Here is a 22,258-nt window from a genome sequence, read left to right as displayed (position 1 = left end):
TAGAACTTTGAAACGTGAGTCACGGTCATTAATCCTTTATGACCATAAACGTAATAAGTTGTTACAGAAAATGCAAAGAAATGGGAAAAGAGAATAAAAATCACCCAGTTCTAGAAACGCTGTGGTTCACATTTCAGTATCCTTCCGCTCTTCCTTTGCATGTATGAATGTGTGAGAAATAGCGGGTAAAAGGCTATGGTTTTGTATTAGGTTTTTGTCATTTATCAGTATGGCATGAACGTATCGTCAAGTCACTAATGATCTTAAAAGTTATGTCTAATGACTACCTTGTATTTTAGTAGTTATGAATGAGTCACAGCTTTTCATGTATAGTTGGCCTTAACCTGTAAATAATTTAAGAGAGTGTAGGAATTGTCTGCAAGCAATAGGAAACCTAACTTGAACAAACAGGGTTTTCTCCCTTCACATAAGTCTAGAGCTTGTGTGCGGTTGATTCAGCAGGCCCACAGTGTCACAACAGGTGCCTTGGGACTTCCTTGACCATTCCCTCATGCTTATTGATACACGCCTGCAAAGTGACTGCCCCACTCCAGGCATCGCATCTGTCCTCACCATAGGCACATAGGGAGAGTGACGGCAAAGGTAGCCATCTGCCCTTTTATTAGGAAACCAAAAGCTTTCTCAGAAGCTCCCCAGCCGACTTCTTACACCTCATTGGAGACAACAAAAGGAGGTGGGAAAGCAAGAATTTCCCTTCCCGATCACATTACGGGCAGGCAAGGGAGAGGGGGATGGGAGCAGGACCGGGGTCAGCCAGATCCCGATACCAGCCTTGGGCACTACTATGTGTTTAATTGCTCATCCTTTAGCGGGCACTTCCGTTTCCAATTATTCCTACTTATGAATAATTCACAGTCAACGTCCATGTTCATCCATTCATCAAAATCTCTGATTGTTTCCTTGGTATGATGTCCCAGGAGTAGAGTTAGAGGTTAGAGGTATCATGATCTTAAGTTTATCTGTTTTTAAGAGAGAGAGAAAGCACGACCGGGGGAGGGACAGAGAGAGAGGAAGGAGAGAATCCCAAGCAGGCCCTGCACTGGCAATGCACAGCCTCATGTGGGGCTCGAACTCATGAGATTGAGATGAGATCACTTATGACAAGATCGTGACCTGAGCCGAAGTCAGACAGTTAACCAACCGAGCCACCCAGGCGCCCCAAGGTATCATGATTTTTATCTCTCTTCTTACATATTACTGAACTCCTTTGCAGAAAGACCTTGTCAGTGTGTGCCATCACGCAGTGCATGAGCCGCGGGCTCTCCCCCGCCCCCCCCCCACCGGACACATTCTTAGTTGTCCCCTCTTTAGGATTTCCTGAGCTTTGACACATGCCAGAGCACCCACAAAGTATGCAGATGATTACACGTTGTGATTCCGTAGCTGCACCCAGAGGTCACAATTCATTTTAAGGGTACCTGTCTGAAAGTGTTTGCAGCACCTGGACCTAAAGAACTCTGGAGAGGCTGGGCCAGCAAAGGTGAGTAACAAGATGCCACAGTCAGCAGCCGTACCCCCTCGTCTGATTTACTAATTGAAGAAATGTTTCCCTGGCCCCGTGTTTCTCAACAGGTGCACAATGGACATTTGGGGCGGGCCAGCTCTTTACTGTGGGGGACGCCCCAATCATTATGGAACATTTTGCTTCCCTGGCCCTGCAGGGCAATGCCAGCAACACTTCCCAGGCCCTGTGACAAGCAGGCCCTCCCTCGTGGCATTCTGTGCCACCAGCCTTGTGGGGAGAACCCACCAGGCACATCGCATTGACTCCCTTTTAGCACATTATGCTGTGGACAAGGCAGAACCTGCCTGCACACCTGGGAAGGGGGCAGGAAGAAGAATAAATTTCCCGCACTGACCTTTCCTTAGAGACTTCCAGAAATGCTACGGCCCAGCTGTTCTGCCTGCAGACATCAAGGAGGAAAGGGTGCACATGCAAACAAACCCCAACCTCAGAACTAGAATTAGGGAGAAAGTCCACAAGCAGTCAAGGTGCTTAAAGGTGGTTTTCTGTAGAAACTCTGGAGGCTGTGTGTGTCCAGGGACAGCAAGGAGGGAGGATGCCGTTCGCAGCTTAGCAAGGTGGGAGGTGTGGGAGGACGGAGAGAACCTCCTGGAATGCAAAGGGGGCAACAGTCGTTAAGCCAGGCCATGATAAGGGGAAGAGAAAACACAGGGCGCCCGTGTCAGCCTGAGTTGGCCCCTCCTGAAGGGAGAGTGGAGGTCAATAGGCCAGTCCCGCCTGGCCTGGGGCCAAGTCAGAAGTTGAAGAAACAGGACATGCAAAGGCATCAAGGCCGTCTCAGGGATCACAAGAAGCATGCGTCACCAGGGTGTTGGATCAGGGACGGAGGGCTGGGACGCACGGTCAAGGCTTCTGTCCTGTGCCCCAGGGGAAACGCTTCAGCAGAGTGGAGGGAAGGGCCATGGCTATGGGCAGAGAGGGCGGTCAGAGACATCATGACATCCGGGGTTTAGGGTAAGCAGGATGTCATCTAGAACGGTTCCCTGACACCTGACATCCTTCCTGCGAGAGTGGGTTGTTTCATGTCCAATAATTCAGTTTCTACATTAAAATATTTTCCCTCGTAAGAACATGCCAAATAGAACAGACGCCAGTCACAACAGGGGCAAGGAGGCTGGTAGGATATGTGAATAGTAACGTTTCTCCAAAGACCTCGAATGACGGAAACAAAGGGTTGGAAGTTTATTCCAAGAGAGCGTTAACATTTGTTTCTTTAGATCATGGTGAGTAAAGTTATGTTTTGTTTGTCTTCACACCAGTTCATAAAAATTAATATTTGTGAACATTTTTAAAATTCAAAATGAGAAGAGTGTCCTTCAGTGCTGCCGGAACTCACCGCGTAGACGGCTCTCCTGACGCAGAGAATGGAGCTGCCTTTCAGTTCCGGTTGGAAGCGTCAGGCCTGTTGGGCAGCAGCGACACGGAGGACCCCTTCTCATCTTGGGCCCCCGCGTCCGAGGACCACAGCTACCTCCACGGGGGTCCACGGGCCCTCCGTCCCTCCTTTAGGAAGCAGCTTACTGCGCATGACCCAATGACCATCGTCCCATCTTAGATGGAGACACAGGGTTTCAGGGCTTCGGTCACCCGTGGGCATCTGGTTCGTGCCGCACTCGTGTCCTGCGACAGCAGCTCCGAGGGGCACGGGCGCCGCGGGCGTGGCTGTAACCCGGCTCGGGCCACGGTGGGAACGCACGCCGTGCACAGCACCCGCCACACACGCACGTAGCGCACGCACACTCTGCCTCGCGCGCGCGCCGTTGGAGGTCCCCCACGCGCCCCCCCTCGTTTGTGGCAGCGAGTACGGCTTCGCGGGGAGCGACCGGCCAGCGCCGCTCTGCCTCCCTCCCCTCCCTCTCCCTCCTTCCCCTGCCCCCCCGCCTCCTTCTACTAACCGGCGATGTTCCCTTGCAGGTTAGCAAGCTGAAGCAATGGGCGACTGGAGCTTTCTGGGAGACTATTAGAGAACGCGCAGGAGCACTCCACGGTCATTGGCAAGGTTTGGCTGACGGTCCTGTTCATCTTCAGGATCCTGGTGCTGGGCGCCGCGGCGGAGGAGGTCTGGGGGGACGAGCAGTCGGACTTCACGTGTAACACGCAGCAGCCCGGCTGCGAGAACGTCTGCTACGACAAGGCCTTCCCATCTCCCACATCCGCTTCTGGGTGCTGCAGATCATCTTCGTGTCCACGCCCACGCTCATCTACCTGGGCCACGTGCTGCACCTCGTGCGCATGGAAGCGAAGAAGAAGGAGCGCGAGGAGGAGCTGCTGAAGGCCGACGGCCCGCACCCCGGGCCGGCCGCGCGCTGCGGGCCCGGCGGCCACGGCCAGAAGGACCGGCCGCCGGTGCGCGATGACCGGGGCCGGGTCCGCATCGCCGGCGCCCTGCTGCGGACCTATGTCTTCAACATCATCTTTAAGACGCTCTTTGAAGTGGGCTTCATCGCCGGCCAGTACTTTCTGTACGGCTTCGAGCTGAAGCCCCTCTACCGCTGTGACCGGTGGCCCTGCCCCAACACGGTGGACTGCTTTATCTCCAGGCCCACGGAGAAGACCATATTCATCATCTTCATGCTGGCAGTGGCCTGCGTGTCGCTGCTGCTCAACATGCTGGAGATCTACCACCTGGGCTGGAAGAAGCTCAAACAGGGGATGACCAACCACTACCGCTCAGACTCCCCGAATCCAGGCTGGGGGCCGCAAAGCCTGGCGGCGCGAGCCCGCTGCCGCTCCCCTCCCTCCGCCCTGCCCACGGTCACCATCGGATTCCCGCCGTACTACACCCGCTCCGCCTCTTCCCTGGGACCGGCCACCGCCGCGGGCTACCCCGGGGCCCCTCCGCCGGCGACCGACCTCGGCACGGCCGCCCCGTCTGAGGCGCGCGAGGAGGCCCGCCCTGCCAGGTTCCACAACGGCAACCACCGCCTGCTGGCGGCAGAGCAGAACTGGGCCAACCAGGAGGCCGAGCAGCAGGCGGCCCGGAGAAAGGCCTCGCCGCCCGTGTCCGCTGCTGCCTCCCTGAGCCCTGCGGGCAGCACCGGGCGGCTGGCTCAGGACGCAGGCGCGGGCGGCAGCGCCCCGGCCCGTTGGCGGACGGGACCGGCAGCAGCCTGGGCGACGACGGCAAGTCGGCGGGGACCCCCGACCTGGACGGGGAGCAGGCGGCGAGCCCCGAGGGGGAGGTGCTCGCGCCTCCTCTGCCCCCCGCAGACCCCGGGCGGTCGAGCAAGGCCAGCAAGTGCAGCGGCGGCCGGGCCAGACCGAATGACTTGGCCATCTAGCGGGCGTCTCTCCAGACAGCTTTATAATCACCGTTTCTTCTCGCAACCAAAACCAAAGTGCAGTTCCAGTCTGCAGGTAGACAGAGAGCCTGGAAGGGAGAGGGCACTGCAGTGGCGGAAGGGGAAGATCACGAGGAGGAGAGCAGGTTTCTGTGTGTCCATGCTTGCTGTTCTTAACACTGTGAGGTAGAGTGGGGAGAACGTCAGTGCTTGCTGAGATGGGGAGGTGGGGGCAACGTGGGTGCAGGGGCTGTTGACCTTGAAAGATGTTCACGGCAACCCAAGAGTCCAACAACCTGGGCCGCCTTTGCAGGTGCTGCTGCTGTCCGGCCTTGGGCTCCCGCCGTCTCTGTGGGTAACTGTTCCGTTGTGGTAAAGCGACAGGTGTCTTTACCTGGGGGCAATTGGCTTTTCCATTCCTACGCTTCCCCAGAGCCTCTGGGCAGCCCACAAAGTCACAGATGCCCTTAGCACTATCTCTGTTTGATACTTTTAACTTAGAGTTGAATTTCATTCGGGATATTTGCCAAACTGCACTAAAAAAAGACCTAGAGCGAGTCCGTAGACTGTCATTTGAGTTTCTGAAATTGCCTGGGAAGCCCAGGATTCCACACTGTACGCTTCGTGACGAGTGACGATGAGCAGGTACCCTGCAGGGGCGGAGATCCAACAGGCGAGAGCCACGGAGGTTGCTGGTAAGAGAGCAGGTAGAAACGCAGCGACACTTGGGGTAATTTTTAAACAGTTGAGGAAATTGAAATACAAGTGTGGCAGGTATGCCTTAGGTATTTTTTTTAAATGATATTTTGTGCTTTGATCTGAATTGTACAGGTATGCCTATCCACCACCCCCCCCCGACTTTCTTTCAGGAAAAATGAAGGAAAAATAGTACCATTAAGATGAATAGTGACCGAGAGAATGCTAATTTGTCCCATTACATACTAGTAAAGATTTGGATTTTCTTTTAAAAGAAATTCTTCGACCTCAGGAGTCCGCTAACGGCTACGAGAATGTACGATACAAAATAAAAGCAGGGGAAATTTTAAGTGCATTTCAAATACTTGAAGTTGTGAAGTTTTTGAATGGGAGGTTAAAAGTTAACCACTCTTGCCAGAAAAATGATTTATACAGATGAATCAATGACCTACATTTTTTTAAGAGTAAAAAAAAAACCAAAAAACCAAAAAAAAAAAAACCTCTTAGAGTTTCCTAACCATTGTTTGTGGGCAGCCTGTTTGCTTTCTAAAGTGTAAATAAAAGTATCTGGGTTTTACTTCCTGTGTAAATGCATGTGCTGATTTCGGATGTGTGTGCGCCTCATTTGTCACCCATGCAGATCGCTGCACTGACAGGGCTATTTCTCTGTGGGTTGTGGCTGGAAGGCGGCAGAATTTTCTGTACTGCACACTCTGCTGTCCTGTCTTCGTCTCTGTTTATAGACCGATGAACGGGAGTCATGCTGAGCCTGGTCCTTCTCGCCCTCCAACTTCCACTGAGTATTGTCAGCCCTTATTCAGCAAAACACCAAACACTTTCCAACTTGATTCCTTTCTCTATATGAATGAACTCCAATTTCCTGACAATCCCTCTGGAGCCACACTCCAAACGCACTTGGTGTTTTATGTCATAAAGAGTGACCCACCAGCATCTGATGAAAAAGACTGTGATTCCCATTCTCGGATGAATGGGTGCAGCATGTTCATTAGAGTGTTAACGTTTGCTGCAGACGTGGACAACCGCCCCTCCGCGGCTTGAGAAATGCTAATTTCCCATACGCACGCGTTCAGCCTCTCTCAGATTTGAGCCTTACAGAAAACTATTTGAGTGACTGCTCTCCCAGTTCTCCCTCAGCTGGGCATAGCTAGTGCCATTGTAGACGCAGACATTCGTCGCATACAGTGGACGCCTTAGGCTCAGGCAGTAGGGCCCGGCCGGCCTGGCCGAGGAGGGCCACCGGAAAACCCTGGTTTGAAAAGCGTCCCGATAAAAAAAAGCTTTGGTCGCGACTGCAGCTAATGGCGAAAGCACAACTCATTCAGGGGATGTGACCACAGGTTCTTCAAGTCCTACCATTATAAATGTTAGTAATAACCTTCTGACTTACCCAGGATGGAATTCTGAGTGGGGTTGGAGATGAGAATGAGAACTATAATTATAGTTTTTACATTTCAGTCATCTTTAAAAAGTTTTTAAGTTTCTGCACTTTAAAATTGGATTTTCTTCACCATACGTTGATGAAGATGCCAGTATTATGAACTGACCATAGTCTAATTGGCCCATTTAGCGAATGGGTAGGAGTGTGAAATTAGATTCGTCTCCTTGAAAATCACAAATTTATTAAGAAGTAGAATTCTGCAATCCAACAGGGCCGATGGTGTTTTTTCAGGGGCTGTTGTGATTTCCATTCACGTAAAATATCAAAGCACGCGTTAACGTTTTGTGGCTATGTGAGGTATCCAGGGCCCTGGAGGCTAGAGCCCTTCTCTGCCCTGGGGGCATGAGCAGTAAGTATTTCCATCACCGTAAGCATCAGTAAGTGCAATAGGATAGAAGTCACCTCTCCCTATGGTTAAGATTCCAGCTATATTTTCTCTAGCCTGTTAATTATGTGGAAATTTCACTAAAATTATTTTTCTTGATTTAAGGAAATAAATTATAATTCCATAAAGCTTATTTTAAAACTCAAATGCTCTACCTAATAATTGTACACACGTTGTTTTTTTTTTTTTAATTTACATCCAAGTTAGTTAGCATATAGGGCAGTGATGATTTCAGGAGAAGCCAGTGAGTCATCCCCTACGTAACACCCAGTGCTCATCCCAACAAATGTCTTCCTTGATGCCCCTCCCCCCCTTAGCCCGTCCCCCCTCCCACCCGCCCTCCCCCAACCCTCTTTTTGGTCTCTATATTTAAGAGTCCTTTGTTTTGTCCCCCCCTGTTTTATATTATTTTTGCTTCGCTTCTGTTCATTTGTTCTGTATCTTAAATTCCTCATATGAGGGAAGTCATACGATATGTGACTTTCTCTAATTTCGCTTAGCATAATACCCTCTAGTTCCATCCACGTAGTTTCAAATGGCAAGATTTCATTCTTTTTGATTGCCGAGTAGTATTCCATTGCGTATATATGCCACATTTTCTTTATCCATTCATCCATCGATGGACATTTGGGCTCTTTCCGTACTTTGGCTATTGTCGATAGCGCTGCTATAAACATTGGGGTGCATGTGTCCCTTTGAGACAGCACACCTGTATCCTTTGGATAATTACCTAGTAGTGCACACATTTTTTTAAAAATTTTTTTATGTTAATTTTTTCGACGCACGAGGAGCTATGAGCGGGGGAGGGTCAGAGAGAGAGGGAGACACAGAATCTGAAGCAGGCTCCAGGCTCTGAGCCATCAGCACAGAGCCCGAGTGGGGCTCGAACTCACAGACCGTGAGCTCTGACATGAGCTGACGTCGGAGGCTCAACCGACTGAACCACCAGGCGCCCACAACACATGTTACTCTTTAATCTGCCGCATACAAGACAATTACTTTTGCATCTGTGTTGCAGAAGCTCAGTTATCGGTGACGCTACATAATGTGTGATAATTCTAACAATGTCCCATCATTACTAATCCATCCCCAGATCCATGTATTAAATTCTAAAAACATTTCTTCTATAATCATTCACTTTCTCCTCTTAAACTTCATTTTACTGAATTATTATTTTCCATGAAATAACAAAAAAAATACGTTAAGTTTAAAAAGAAAATAGAAAGGGGGAAAGAGCAAGCCAGAATATCTCTGGTCCATCTGGCTTTCCTGGATTGTTAAGTAAGTGACTAGGTTGTGGATTTCTTATGCAAGAACATCTAGAATTAGAACTATGAATACAATTCACGCATCCTTTAAAAAAAATTAACTTCGTGAGATTTAGTCTCTTTTCAGTTTTTTCCTATTAACACTATAATTCCTTTTTTTTCAGAAGAATCCTTTTTCTGAATTTCTTTTTCTTGTGAACTTTTTCTTCTGATATTTGTAACATGATTTGTGGATCTCCACCAAACAAATTCTTATACAAAGCGGTGCATGATTTCAAAGTGTGTTTTTTGTAAAGATCAGGAGATTACTGCCTCCCTCCCCACCCCCCACTTCCATGGAATCCAGGATATTCTCTTAATAACCTTTATGTTTTTTTTAAGTTTATTTATCAATCTCTACACCCAACATGGGGCTCGAACCCATGACCCAAAGATCAAGGGTCACACGCTCTCCCACCTGAGCCCAGCCAGGAGCCCTCTAAATCACTTTTAAATACAGGCTAACACATAGCGTGTTCATTAAAGTCCGAAACTGTTTATTTCTCACTCTAATTTTATATTATTGCACTGCAAAGCTCTAAGATTTCTCATCCTCAAAATATTTTTCTTCTCTTTGCATATAGGAATGGCCTTAGCACGATTTTTATGGTCAGTGAGGAATTAAATAACTCTAAGAGCAGTGCCACTGTTCTAGTATGATATTGGAAGATGTTTGGTATCTAAATGTAATTTAGATCATAATATTTACAAAAACTCTTACTAAAAACTTTATTTTTTTGGTGTTATAATGGTATCCTTCGTAGCCTAAATTGTAACTGAAAATAGGCATTTTATAAGCTAAGAAATAAAAAGTGGCCATCAATTTAAATCACCAGCTCCTGGTTAATTGTTTTTATGATAGAATCCTTGAGCAGCTTTTCAAGTAAAATTTTCATCTACATAGAACAAGGAGCAAAAACCTCTTTGTACAAAAGAAGCTTGAGAAATTTCTGCGTGGCCTCACAGGGTACTAGGAACTTAAAGTAGCGCCTTCCAAGGGTCTTGTAGCTTTGCTACTACCTCTTGCGATGTGTTCTGCAGAAGAAATATGTGCATGCTAACCCTATCCCCTTCACTCTTCCTTCGTGCACGGTCCTGCTAGGCTGTAATGGGGTTCAAGAGCGGAGAGGTCACTTTAGCAAGCCTGCAGCTTATCCTTCGTGGGGAGACTTTTCTGTATTTACGTAACCGTGTGCTTGCCGTCTTTGCTTTCACGGACCTCTGGCAATACCTGTCATTGTGTCCGACCCTGTCCTTACCCGAGACGCGATGCCCATTTACACGTCTCCCGCTTTATGAATCCACTCTGGGCCGATCTCCAGGGACGCGGTGGCTGGAACAAAACGGGAGGGGCCTGGCTGCGTTCGAGGCTCTAAAGTAACACGACATTCAAAGTCAGTGTTAGTCCCCAACACGAACTGGTGAAAAGTCCCCCTCCTTCCCTCCCCCGCATTCCAGGCCATAGGCGCTAAAGACTGTTCTGGATGCAGGTTCTGGAAAGAAGGCTCTGGCACTCTGGTGCTGGGGCCCCCGCGGGGCGGCCCTAGGGGGAGGGTGGCGGGGCCGAACGCCCACCCCGCGACCCCACCCGGTGGCACCCCTGCGAGGGGAGGAGGCAGGAAGGCGGAGGGATGGTGCCCCGGGGGATCCAAGAGGGCGACCAACCAGGGGCAGCCTTTGTCCCCTCGCCGGTGCGGGAGGGCTTCCCGCAGACCCACGCCGTGTGGACGTGGCTGCCGCCAGGCCTCGGGGACAGGAATGGGACCCTGCGCCCGTCAGCTGCGGGCCTCGGTGACGCTTTATAAAGCACATGGTACCTTAATTAGCAGGCAGCCTCGTCTGGGGACCACACACAGTTCCTGTAAGAGGGCCGTCCCGGGCCCCAGGACCGGGGTCGGCTTCCACGCCGCTCCTTTCCAGCCACGTGACTTCAGGGACGCTGGTAGCCTCTGACGTTGTCGACGGGTTTCGCCTCGAAAAACGGAAATAGATTTGTGCGGCGGAAGTGAGAACGGACCACGTGCGTCGTGCCTGACCCATGACAACACTTAATCAGCCTCAGCGAGAATAAATAAAAAGTCACCCCGCCACAGTGTTTCTGGGGCCTGCACACTGTCACCTTCTGCCTTTATCTTAAAACAGAACGGTGTTACACATACCGTGGAATACTATTCAGCCCTAAAAAGGGAAGAGATCCGGGCACAGGCTCCAGCATGGGTGGACCTTGAGGACGTTTTGCTAAGGGAATAAGCCAGTCACAGAAAGACAAATACTGGGTGATTGCACTGACTGCACTGTGATGGGGAGGGAGAACTGGGGACAGCGCAGTTGGAAAGATGACAAATGTCCGGAGATGGATGGTGGGGATACCTGCACAGCAGTTTGAATACACTTAGTACCACTGAGTGGTAAGTTAAGACGGTAAATTTTATGTTATGTGCATTTTGCCATAATTAGAACTTTAGATACATTTTTTCAAAAGCTAAAAATCATTTTAAATGGAACTAAAATAGACACGTACAGGACGCAACACCTAGGTACACAATAAAACACATGCATTTGAACACACGTAGGTAAGCAACATGCAGAGCAAGAAACAGAACATTTCTTTATTCCAGAAGTCTCCCCTTTTTCTTTTTTACATCACCACTCCTCACCCTTTTCTTGTTGTCACTATTCAGCTAAAAGTATTCCTTATGGAAACAAAAGAGACCAAGGGAGGGAAAAGGAAGGACAGCCATCCGGTTGAGTGCTGGTCGTAGAAAGAAGTCAACTTGGCAAGCTCTGAGCATACCCCAGACACTACAATTGCCCCCTAATTTGGAACCTTCTTTGAGCCATTTGATGAGTTTCATTGCCTTTTTTAGTGGGAAGAACAAAAGACTTCATTTTTTTCATGATTTATCGTTTTATTGGATAACGGTCTCAGCAAATACGTGCTAGGTATTGAACAAACCGATATGAATGCTTACTCACCACACACCACGGGAGCCAAACACATCCAGGCCCTTGGATCAAAACTTACACCTTCTGCGAGAACCTCCTCTCAGTTCTAATAGGTCTAGTGAGTCCCTTCAATGAACAGGCTATAGCCCACTTTGCCCAGAAAAGTGGTACTCATCTGTCCACGTGCAGCATTCATGTGTGTGTGTGACGTATCCAGGACACGAACCTGGACGTTTTCTGCCTCCCCGCAGAACTGTAGGTTGTATTGCCTACGATTACGCCCCACCACAATACGCCCCACCACCCCCTCCCAGTCATGAGGGACAGGCTCAGAGGGCCTCCACTGGGCTGGAGGCCCCAACTATGGAACCAAATGCTTTTTTGTGGAATACAAGAGGTGCCCTTCTTTCTGATTTCCCCTGAAAGTTTAAAACAAAATAAATGGGAAAAAATAATCCTCAAAAGTCAGCCATGTCTTGCACGAGCTCAGAAGAAGCATATACATTCTTATAGTACACCTTAAGGAAACTCATACTGCCTGCCACAGCCCACGTGGACAGGAGGAAGCGAGCACCCAGGACGACGGTAGACAGGAAACAAAGGCCACCTAACATGGCAGAATTGAGGGCACACAGAGCCCAGAGGCTCAGGGCCCTGCATCTCGTGAGATCATCCCTAACTTATGGTGTCTGCAGGGAGACAAATGGGGGTGCTGATTACCTAGACAAGGTCCCCTGTGACAGAATAAAGAATGGTCTTAAAAGCATCCCTGAATGAACAATCTTATTTCCAAGATCCTCAAAAGACATTCAGAAAGTACATTATCCCCACCTCTATTTTAGCATTTGTCTCAAGTGTGTGTGTGTCTGTGTATCACTGTGTGAGTGTGTATGTGTGGGCCTGTCCTTCCTCGTTGCACTTCCGGGTTTGTTCTTAAAATATTCAGGGCCAAGCCACACAAAACACGAGGAGGTACACAACCAAATCTATTCGCGTGCCACCCACGGCTGATAGAAGCTGCCGGCAGTCGGCAGTCGCCAGCGTGGGGTGAGCTTGCGTTTCTCTTGCCCAAAGGTGCTACGAAAACATCTCTCCCCTAGGGCATCTCCCCCTAGGTGGGGGATGAGGGTATGTGCCGGGAATCAAGACAATGTTCAGAGAAAAGGCAGTGGGTCTGGAAAGGAAGAATTTTTGTTTCTTGTCTTAAGAAAAATCCAACACTGGGGCGCCTGGGTGGCTCAGTGGGTTAAGCGTCTGACTCTTGATTTCAGCTCCGGTCATGACCTCACGGGGAGACGGAGCCGGCATCCGGCTCGCACTGTCAGTCCCAAGTCTTCTTGGGATTCTCTGTCCCTCCCCCACTTACATTCTGCCTATAAGTAAGTAAATAAATAAATAAATAAACTAAAAAAGAAAAAGAAAGAAAGAAAAATCCAACACTAATATCATAGATCCAAGCACAAGTATGGAAGTTTCTCTTACGATGTTCACTCAAGTTTAACTTTCAGAGCCGCCCTGTCTTCAGGAGGCAACCCCTTCACCCCCTCCCCCCCCACCTTTGAAGTCTGGGAGAGCTGATGCTCTGTAAAAGAAATCCGAAGGCCTGTATTCAATTACTAATTATGAAGTGTATAAGAATGTCCAGCACTATACAAACTAAAGAAGTGAGAATGAGTCTGTGTGTGATTGGGTTTGTTTGTTTTATTTTATTTTATTTTATTTTATTTTATTTTATTTTATTTTTAGAGAGAGTGTGAGAGGGGGAGAGGGGCAGAGGGAGAGAAAGAGAATCTTAAGCAGGCTCAGCACGGAGCCTGACACAGGGCTCGATCCCACGGCCCTGGGATCATGACCTGAGCGGACATTAAGAGTCGGGTGCTCAACTGATTGAGTCACCCAGCTGCTCCATCTTAACTGTGGTGGTGGTTACACAGATACATACATTTTTCAAAATGCATTAAACTGCACCCTTAAAACGGATTAATTTCATTGTGTATTACTTATATGCCTACAAAGTTGATTTAAAAGAAAACATGTACATATATATATACACACACACACACACACACATACACTTATATATACTCAATGAATGCAAAACCTGAAATTAACGCCAAAACACTAGATCTTGAGTTTGATTGATTCTATCATCTCTATACTTAATTGGAAATCGTTCTTGTATGGTTACCGTCTGAGAGGTGAGGCGACAGGGAATCCCAAGCTGAGGAAGCAACCGTGGCCACGGAAGGATCGTGGTTGGTGGACTGGTCAGAGCCCGGGACCGCGCACCCCCGCGTGCCTGGGGGGGGGGGGGGGGATGGGGGGGGACCCTCCCTGAAAAGCCAGAGTGGGCGGATTCGTCTCCCGCGGCTGCTGTGACACGTTACCACAAACTCGGTGGCTTAAAACAGTACAGGTTTATCCTCACACGGTTCTGGAGGACAGAGGTCTGAGATCAGTTTCACTGGGACAAAGCCAAGCTGTTGGCAGGCCGGTCCCTTCCAGAAGGTTCCGGGAGAACCCGCCACTCCTCTCTTCCGCTTCTCCAGGCTGTGGCATCCCCGGCTCCTGGCTCTGTCCCTGCGGTCAGTATCTGCTTCCGTGGGCACGTCACCTGCATTCATCTCAGCGATTGCCAAATCTCCCTCTGTGCCCTCAACCTTACAAGGTAATTACACGGAGGGCACGGCCTGATAACCCATGATCATCCCCCCATCTCAAGACCCTTAATGGGGTCACCTCTGCCAAGTCCCTTTTTCCTTTTAAGGTAATAGTCTCAAGCCCTGGGGACGGGGGTGTGGACCCATGGAGCACCACCAGCCCACCACAGAGGAGGCAGCGTTTGGGATGCGACTGGCACTTTTCACGGCCTACCTTCAGTGCTGCGTGCCCAGCCCCCATCTTCCCTCACCGTCTGTACCCGGAAGTGGATGAAGGGGCAGAGAGAGTTTATGGAATAGATAGGCAACGAGATGGAAGGGACTGGCGGAATGGGGTGCTCAGAGTTCCCCGATACCTGGCCGTCCTGGCCCCTCGGGCTGCGTCCAACTACGTGAGTCTGCGTAGAGATCGAGGTACGAGCTGGTCTTGGCTCCCGAATCCAGCTGCGTAAGAGGGACTCCGGGCAGGGGCACGTGTGACGAGCTGGAACACAGCTCCCGGGAGCCAGCAGTGCGACGTGCCTGGCGCGATCAGCGACAGCCCCCGAGGCCTCCCACCTCTCCTCGGTTCCGGCGGGACCTCCCGAGATGGCCGTGAGGGTCAGTGGGGGACATTCGGCCGGGGCGATGCAAGCGTAGAGCTACTCCAGGGAGGCCTGGAAACCGTAGAGGAAACTGGTGAAGGAGCTGAGAAGTCAGGCTGCAGAGGAAAGATGACCGCCATCCTGTGTCCGCTCGTGTCGGAGGTTCTGGCGTGGAAGGTGACACTCAGCCGTTTGACCCCAAATGGGAGGAGACTTGAGGGAGCGAGGAGGGTCTTTGTAACAAGCACAGCCGTCCAGAGGGGACGCTGCTTCCCACTTCACCCGGGGCGGAAAGTCGCCTGCCACCTGCTGGGTTGGGGCCGCTCTGCCCGGCCTGCTGCGCGTGCTCCGCACACAGGCACCGCCTCCCTCGACCCCCCGCATCGGCCCCGGCGACAGACCGGCAGGCCCCGCCGCCTGGTCGGGGGACACCTGTGAGGGCGACGGCCCTACTCGGCCCACGGGACCCCGACTCAGCCTCCGGCCCCGCCGTCAGCCGTGTCACAGACCCCGGACACAGGATTCCCGACGCTTCAAACCAAACACGGGGCTGCTTTGCTGACCCCAAAGCCCTGACCTTTCTTATCTGGTTCTTTACATTCTAACATCCTTCGGGTGTCTGTGACTTAAAGGTGACTTCTTTATATTTGTCTCTATTTTCTAATTTTTCTGAGTTTATGTTGCTTTCGTAGTTTTCAAAAGGCTATTTTCATTTCTGAAAACTTCTTTAAGAAAACTCTTTTTGGGGCGCCTGGGTGGCGCAGTCGGTTAAGCGTCCGACTTCAGCCAGGTCACGATCTCGCGGTCCGTGAGTTCGAGCCCCGCGTCGGGCTCTGTGCTGACGGCTCGGAGCCTGGAGCCTGCTTCCGATTCTGTGTCTCCCTCTCTCTGACCCTCCCCTGTTCATGCTCTGTCTCTCCCTGTCTCAAAAATAAATAAACGTTAAAAAAAAATTTTAAAAAAACCTTTTTTTACATTTATTTATTTTTGAGAGACATAGAGAGACAGAGAACAGTGGGGTAGGGTGGAGAGAGAGAGACAGGCTCCAGGCTCTGAGCTGTCGGCACAGGGCCCGACCGGGGCTCAAACCCAGGAACCGTGAGATCTTGACCTGAGCCGAAGTCGGACGCTTAACCGACTGAGCCACCCAGGCGCCCTCATTTTTGAAAATTTCTTTTTTTTTTTAATTATTTATTTATTTATTTATTTATTTTTTTAATTTACATCCAAGTTAGCATCTAGAGCAACAGTGATTTCAGGAGTAGATTCCTTAATGCCCCTCACCCGTTTAGCCCATCCCCCCCCCACACCCCCTCCAGTAACCCTCTGTTTGTTCTCCGTATTTAAGAGTCTCTTCTGTTTTGTCCCCCTCCCTGTTTTTATATTATTTTTGCTTCCTTTCCCTTGTGTCCACCTGTTCTGTGTCTTAAAGTCCTCATATGAGTGAGGTCATATGATATTTGCCTTTCTCGGACTAATTTCACTTAGCATCATACCCTCCAGTTCCACCCACGTAGCTGCAAATGGCAAGACTTCATTCTTTTTGATTGTCGAGTGATACTCCATTGGTAATATATACACCACATCTTCTTTCTCCATTCATCCATCAACGGGCCTTTGGGCTCTTTCCATGCTTTGGCTGTTGATAGAGCTGCTATAAACATGGGGGTGCATGTGCCCCTTCGAAACAGCACACCTGTATCCCTTGGATAAATACCTAGTAGTGCAATTTCTGGGTCGTAGGGCATTTCTGAAAATTTCTAAGAGAAATCTATTTTGAGGTCACATTTAAAAACAGAAAAACCCTTGGGGCGCCTGGGTGGCGCAGTCGGTTAAGCGTCCGACTTCAGCCAGGTCACGATCTCGCGGTCCGTGAGTTCCAGCCCCGCGTCGGGCTCTGGGCTGATGGCTCAGAGCCTGGAGCCTGTTTCTGATTCTGTGTCTCCCTCTCTCTCTGCCCCTCCCCCGTTCATGCTCTGTCTCTCTCTGTCCCAAAAATAAATAAAAACGTGGAAAGAAAAAAAAAAAATTAAAAAAAAAAAACAACAGAAAAACCCTGGGGCGCCTGGGTGGCTCAGTCAGTTAAGCATCTCACTTAGGCTGGGGTCATGATCTTGCAGTTTGTGAGTTCAATCCCTACATCAGGCTCTGTGCTGACAGCTCAGATCCTGGTGCCTGCTTCGGATTCTGTGTCTCCCTCTCTCTCGCTCTCTGCCCCTCCCCCACTCATGCTCTGTCTCTGTCTCAGAAATAAATAAACATTAAAAAAACTTCAAAAAAACCAGAAAAACCCAAACACTATATATATATAGTTTATATATATATATAACTTTTTTAAAGTTTCTAATGACTTTATTAGATTTGTGCATCCATATCACACTTCAATAAAAAGTTTACTTAAAAAAAAAAGGCAGAGATCACAAACTGAAGGCTCACGGGCTACACCCATCCTCAGGGGGCTTGTTCTGGCCATTCTGGATTAGAAGCCAGTATTAAAATTTCAAATCCTGGGACACAAGGAGAGTGCCTGTGTCCCACTCACTCCATTGGAATGGTCCCTGCCCTAGCCTTCCAGCTTTGGGTTCACCCTTCCCTTGCAAGAGAGAAAGACCGTGTCCGGGCGGCAATGGCTCCAAAGGGAACTGGGCCTCCCTTTTTTTTTTGCTGCGGCACTCTGGGCCACCAGGCCTCATGGGCTTTGTAGTTTGATGCTCTATCAAGCATCAGCCTCTCTTTCTGGTGAAATGTCCACACTTCAGTGACCAGTGCCAAGCTCTACAACTGCACTACCCATCAGCTCGGAGTCCCCCTCCCTTGGGGAGCCCGGTCTAGCGTCCAGCCCTGAGGCTGTCTGCTGAGAAGGAGTGCCTTTCCAGAAGCCCTGCCTCAGCTTGTGAGCTTGTAGGACAAGTCCAAGTAAGTCTGAATGAAACGGCAATGTTTATAAATTGTACGTCTTAAAGAAAGACCGGAAGGAAATAACAGTGATTGTTTCTGGGATTACAGATGAATTTTGCTTCCCTTTTCTACAGTTTTATAATAAACTAAGTACTTGTGACATCAGATATAAAGGGCAGATACTAGGATACATATTTGTGATATAAAATTCAGTGGCCAAGAGGGAGCATCTTGTGAGAAAGAGTGTGATTTTAATGCACGGATGTTGTGACATCTGTTACAGGAGACCCCAGGTACAATAACCTCTTCAAACCTCCGGGGCCATCAAGTCATTATTACTAATAACCATTACAATTAACTAGCTATATATTTTTATATATAATTATAATGAATCACGGTACCCAATTATTATTTTTCCCTTTTCCTGAGAAGTAGGCGGGTTAACAGAGGTGAACCTCGCCCATAGTTCTTAAGCAAGCCAACCACGGGGCTCAGGGCCCGTTGAGAAAAGAAGTGTTGCATATCCACATTGTCACAGAACTTCTAACGTTGCAAATCTGCTTATATTTGCTTTGTCTAGAAAACCTGTGTCCTTGAGTATATTCTCATATATACTTGAGAATTTTCTATGCCCCCCCCCCAAAATAATACATTGTAATTGTCGGTCTCTATGGGACCCCAAGGGACTGACAGGGTCAGAACAACCTCCTAACCACCACCTCCCACCACACTTCCTCCCATCCTCTGCGAGGATTTGCCCTGCAGCTCTAATCAAGCATGCACCTCAGGCCTCTCCCTTGGTTCCCTCCAAGGCCTTCTAAGAGGAAGTGGCAATCTGTTTACATAGTCAGATGTTTTGTAAAATTCACAAAAGTACTTAACCACAGTTGGCTCAGCCTCCAATTCTCTTTCCACTCAACTGCCAGCACACTTCCCTCCCTCACGCATGGAGTGCTGGAGGGCATTCTAAAGGCACTCCTCATTGAATCCATTTCTAAAGAAATACTTATTCTCGTACCTAACTTCTTTTTTTTAATTTAGGTTTTACCTATTTTTATTTTATTTTATTATTTTGAGAGAGAGAGAAAAACACCCATACGCACAAGAGGGAGGGAGACGCCCAGTGCAGAGCCCAACAAGGGGCTTGATCTCACGACCTGAGCCAAAATCAAGAGTCGGAGGCTTAACTGACTGAGCCACCCAGGTGATACTTAATACCTAACTTCCTATTTGCACTTTTGCAAATGCAAGTGGTGGTCAAGGGAACCAACTCTGAGGCCAGATCCATGCTGGATTCCTGGCTCCATGACCTTGGACAAGTGACTTCACACCGTGTGCCTAGCTCCTCTCTGTAAAATGGAGGTATCAGTGGGACCCCCCTCACGGGACTGTTGTAAAGGACTCAGAGCAGTGGGTGCCACTTAACGGTAGTGTCAGTATGAATGCTTTTGCACGTGGTCTAATTTGCACTTTGTCCCGTGTACGTTGGCGACGATACTATCATCTGGCATGAGTCTCACCACAACCTTGCGAAGGAAGGATCGCTGTTTCATTGAAAGAAAGGAAGCTTGGGAAGTTTCGATAACTCGGCAATATTCCTGTCAGAAAATAAAGGGAGAGTAAAATTTGGGAGTTCTGAAATATATTCTTCCCATTGCCACCCGAATGCATTTTCTGTTGCTACCACAACAAATTACCACAGATTTCATGGCTTAAGGCAACACAAATTTATTATCGTTCTGGAGATTAGAAGTCCAAAGTGAGTCTCACTGAGCCAGTATCAAGGTGCTGGCAGGACTGGTTCCTTCCAGAAGCTCTGGGGAAGAGTCTGTCTCCTTGCCTTTTCCAGCTTCTCTAGATGCCCTCATTCTTTGACCTGTGGCTCTTCCACCATCTTGAAAGTCAGAATAGTTGAGTCCATCTGGGACCAGATCATTCCAACCTCCTCTCCCGCCTCCTTCGTTCACTTTTAAGAACACTTGTGATTACATCGGGCTCACCAGATAACCTACGTATCCTAAAGTCAGCTTGTTAGAAACCTTAATTGCATTAGCATCCCTAATTCTCCCTTTGCTGTTTCAGCTAACATATCTACAAGTTCTGGGGGTCAGGATGTGGACATCTTTCTACCTACCGCATCATCCAAAGAACCAAAGTAAGGGTGGGCTCAAAAGGGGGTAAGGGAGGTAGCCTTAATTTCTATAGGCCAAATGCAATATAATTCTCAGAAAGTTGGCTTTCTGTTTTGTTGTATTTTGTTTTGCTTGCTTCAGTCTGATTCTCGTTTATGTTCTGGATTATTAGTTGTCATATAAGCCACCTCCAGGTGTAGGAAGCGGCATCATTGTTGATATAGACGTTTAACACTTTTTAAAAATTCCAGCAGGGTTAACATACAGTGTTGTGTTAGTTTCAGGTGTACGACATAGTGATTCAACAATTCTATACATCACTCAGTGCTCATCACAATAAGTGTCCTCTTAATCCCCTTCACCAATTCACCCATCCCCTCACCCACCTCCCCTCTGGTAACCATCAGTTTGTTCTCCATAGTTAAAAGTCTTTTGTTTCTTGCCTCTCTTTCTTTTTTTTCCTTTGCTCATTTGTTTTCTTTCTTAAATTCCACATATGAGTGAAATCATGTTGTATTTGTCTTTCTATGACTAATTTCACTTAGCATTATATTCTCATCCATGTTGCTGCAAATAACAAGATTTCATGCTTTTTATGACTAATATTCCATTATATATATATATATATATATATAATGGAATATGTTAATGGAATGTATATATAATGGAATATTATAATGGAATATTTCATGCTTTTTATGACTGAGCAATATTCCGTGACATGTATGTATGGATGGATGTGACTTCTTCTTCATCCATTCATCTGTTATGGACATTTAGGCTGCTTCCATAATTTAAGCTATTGTAGATAATGCTGCAACAGACATAGGGGTGCATACGTCTTTTCAAATCAGTGTTTTTGTATTATTTGTGTAAATACCCAGTAGTGGAATTACTGGATCATGTGGTAGTTCTACTTTTAATTTTTTGAGGAACCTCCATACTGTTTTCCACAGCGGCTGCACCAGTTTGCACTCCCACCAACAGTGCACAAGGGTGCCTATTTCTCCACATCCTCTCCAGCACTTGTTGTTTCTTGCATTTTTTATTTTAGCCATTCTGACAGGTGTGAGGTGATATCTCTTGTGATTTTAATTTGCATTTCCCTGATGGTTAGTGATGTTGGGCATCTTTTCATGTGTCTGTTGGCTATCTGGATGTCTTCTTTGGAGAAATGTCTATTCGTCTCTTCTGCCTATTTTAATTGAATTATTTGGGTTTTTTGGTATTGGGTTGTATAAATGCTTTCTATATTTTGGATACTAACCCTTTATCAGATATGTTATTTGCAAGGATCTTCTCCCATTCAGTAGGTTGTCTTTTAGTTTTTGTTAATTGTTCCCTTCATTGTGTGGAAACTTTTTATTTTGATATAGTCCCAATATTTTGTTTTTGCTTTTGTTTCCTTTGACTTAGAAGACATATCTAGAAAAATGATGCTACAGCTGACATAGAAATTACTGCCTGTGCTCTCTTCTAGGACTTTTATGGTTTCAAGTCTCACATTTAGGTCCTTAATCCATTTTGAGTTTATTTTTGTGTAGAGTGTAAGAAACTGATTCTTTTGCGCGTCGCTGTCCGGTTTTCCCAACACCATTTCTTGAAGAGACTGTCTTTTTCTCATTGTGTATTCTTGCCTCTTTTGTTGAAGATTCACTGATCTTACAATTGTGGGTTTATTTCTGGACTCTCTATCCTGTTCCGTTGATCCATGTGTCTATATTTATCCGTACTACCCAACGCAATCTGTAGATTCAATGCAATCCTGTGAAAACACCAACAGCATTTTTCACACAGCTAGAACAAATAACCCTAAAACTTGTATGGAACCACAGAAGTAATCTTGCAAAAGAAGAAAACTGGAGGTTTCACCACCCCAGACTTCAAGATATACCACAGACCTATAGTAACCCAGTGTGGGTAATGTTGAACGCTTTTTGATGACCAGAGCCACTTGCTACACTGACTCCTAAGTGTGCTCAGACAAAGACGTGAATTCTAATCTCTCCACCCGTGGCGTCAGTTTACAAGCCCACTGTGCGCCCCAGGTTGACGCAGGCAGCTGTGAGGGGAGCGGTATATCTCTGGCTTCACCTTTTCCGCTTTCCTCTCTCCCTTTCTCTCCTTGCTCCTCCCCACCCTCTCTCCTTGGTCTCGTCTCTAGCTTTTCGTCAACCCTTCTATCCTCATCCAGGCAGGGCTGAGTAATTTGGGCATCAGAACCGGAAAGGCCTGAGTTTGCATCTGAATGCCACCTCCAGCCAGCTGCAGGCCTCGGACAAGCCATCTGACAACTCCGGGTTTTCACTGTCCACGTAGAAACATGGGAGTGATGTGGAAGTGGGCCGGCCTCCCATCTAAGGA

At 48.2% G+C, this 22,258-nt stretch overlaps 1 protein-coding gene across 1 annotated transcript; it reads left to right on the top strand.

Moving 5' to 3' along the window:
- Positions 1–3,477: 3,477 nt before the first annotated feature.
- On the top strand, positions 3,478–5,708 carry GJA3 (gap junction protein alpha 3). The gene is given in 4 exon segments (XM_030307419.1): positions 3,478–3,493; positions 3,496–3,687; positions 3,690–4,630; positions 4,633–5,708. Coding segments are annotated over 4 exon segments (1,344 nt in total). The 3' UTR covers positions 4,828–5,708.
- The last annotated feature ends 16,550 nt before the right edge of the window (positions 5,709–22,258 follow it).

Source organism: Lynx canadensis, chromosome A1 (assembly GCF_007474595.2).
Source record: "Lynx canadensis isolate LIC74 chromosome A1, mLynCan4.pri.v2, whole genome shotgun sequence".
NCBI lineage: Eukaryota > Metazoa > Chordata > Mammalia > Carnivora > Felidae > Lynx > Lynx canadensis.
The sequence above is the reverse complement of the archived record's forward strand: the minus strand, read 5'-3'. Positions and strand labels throughout refer to the sequence as shown.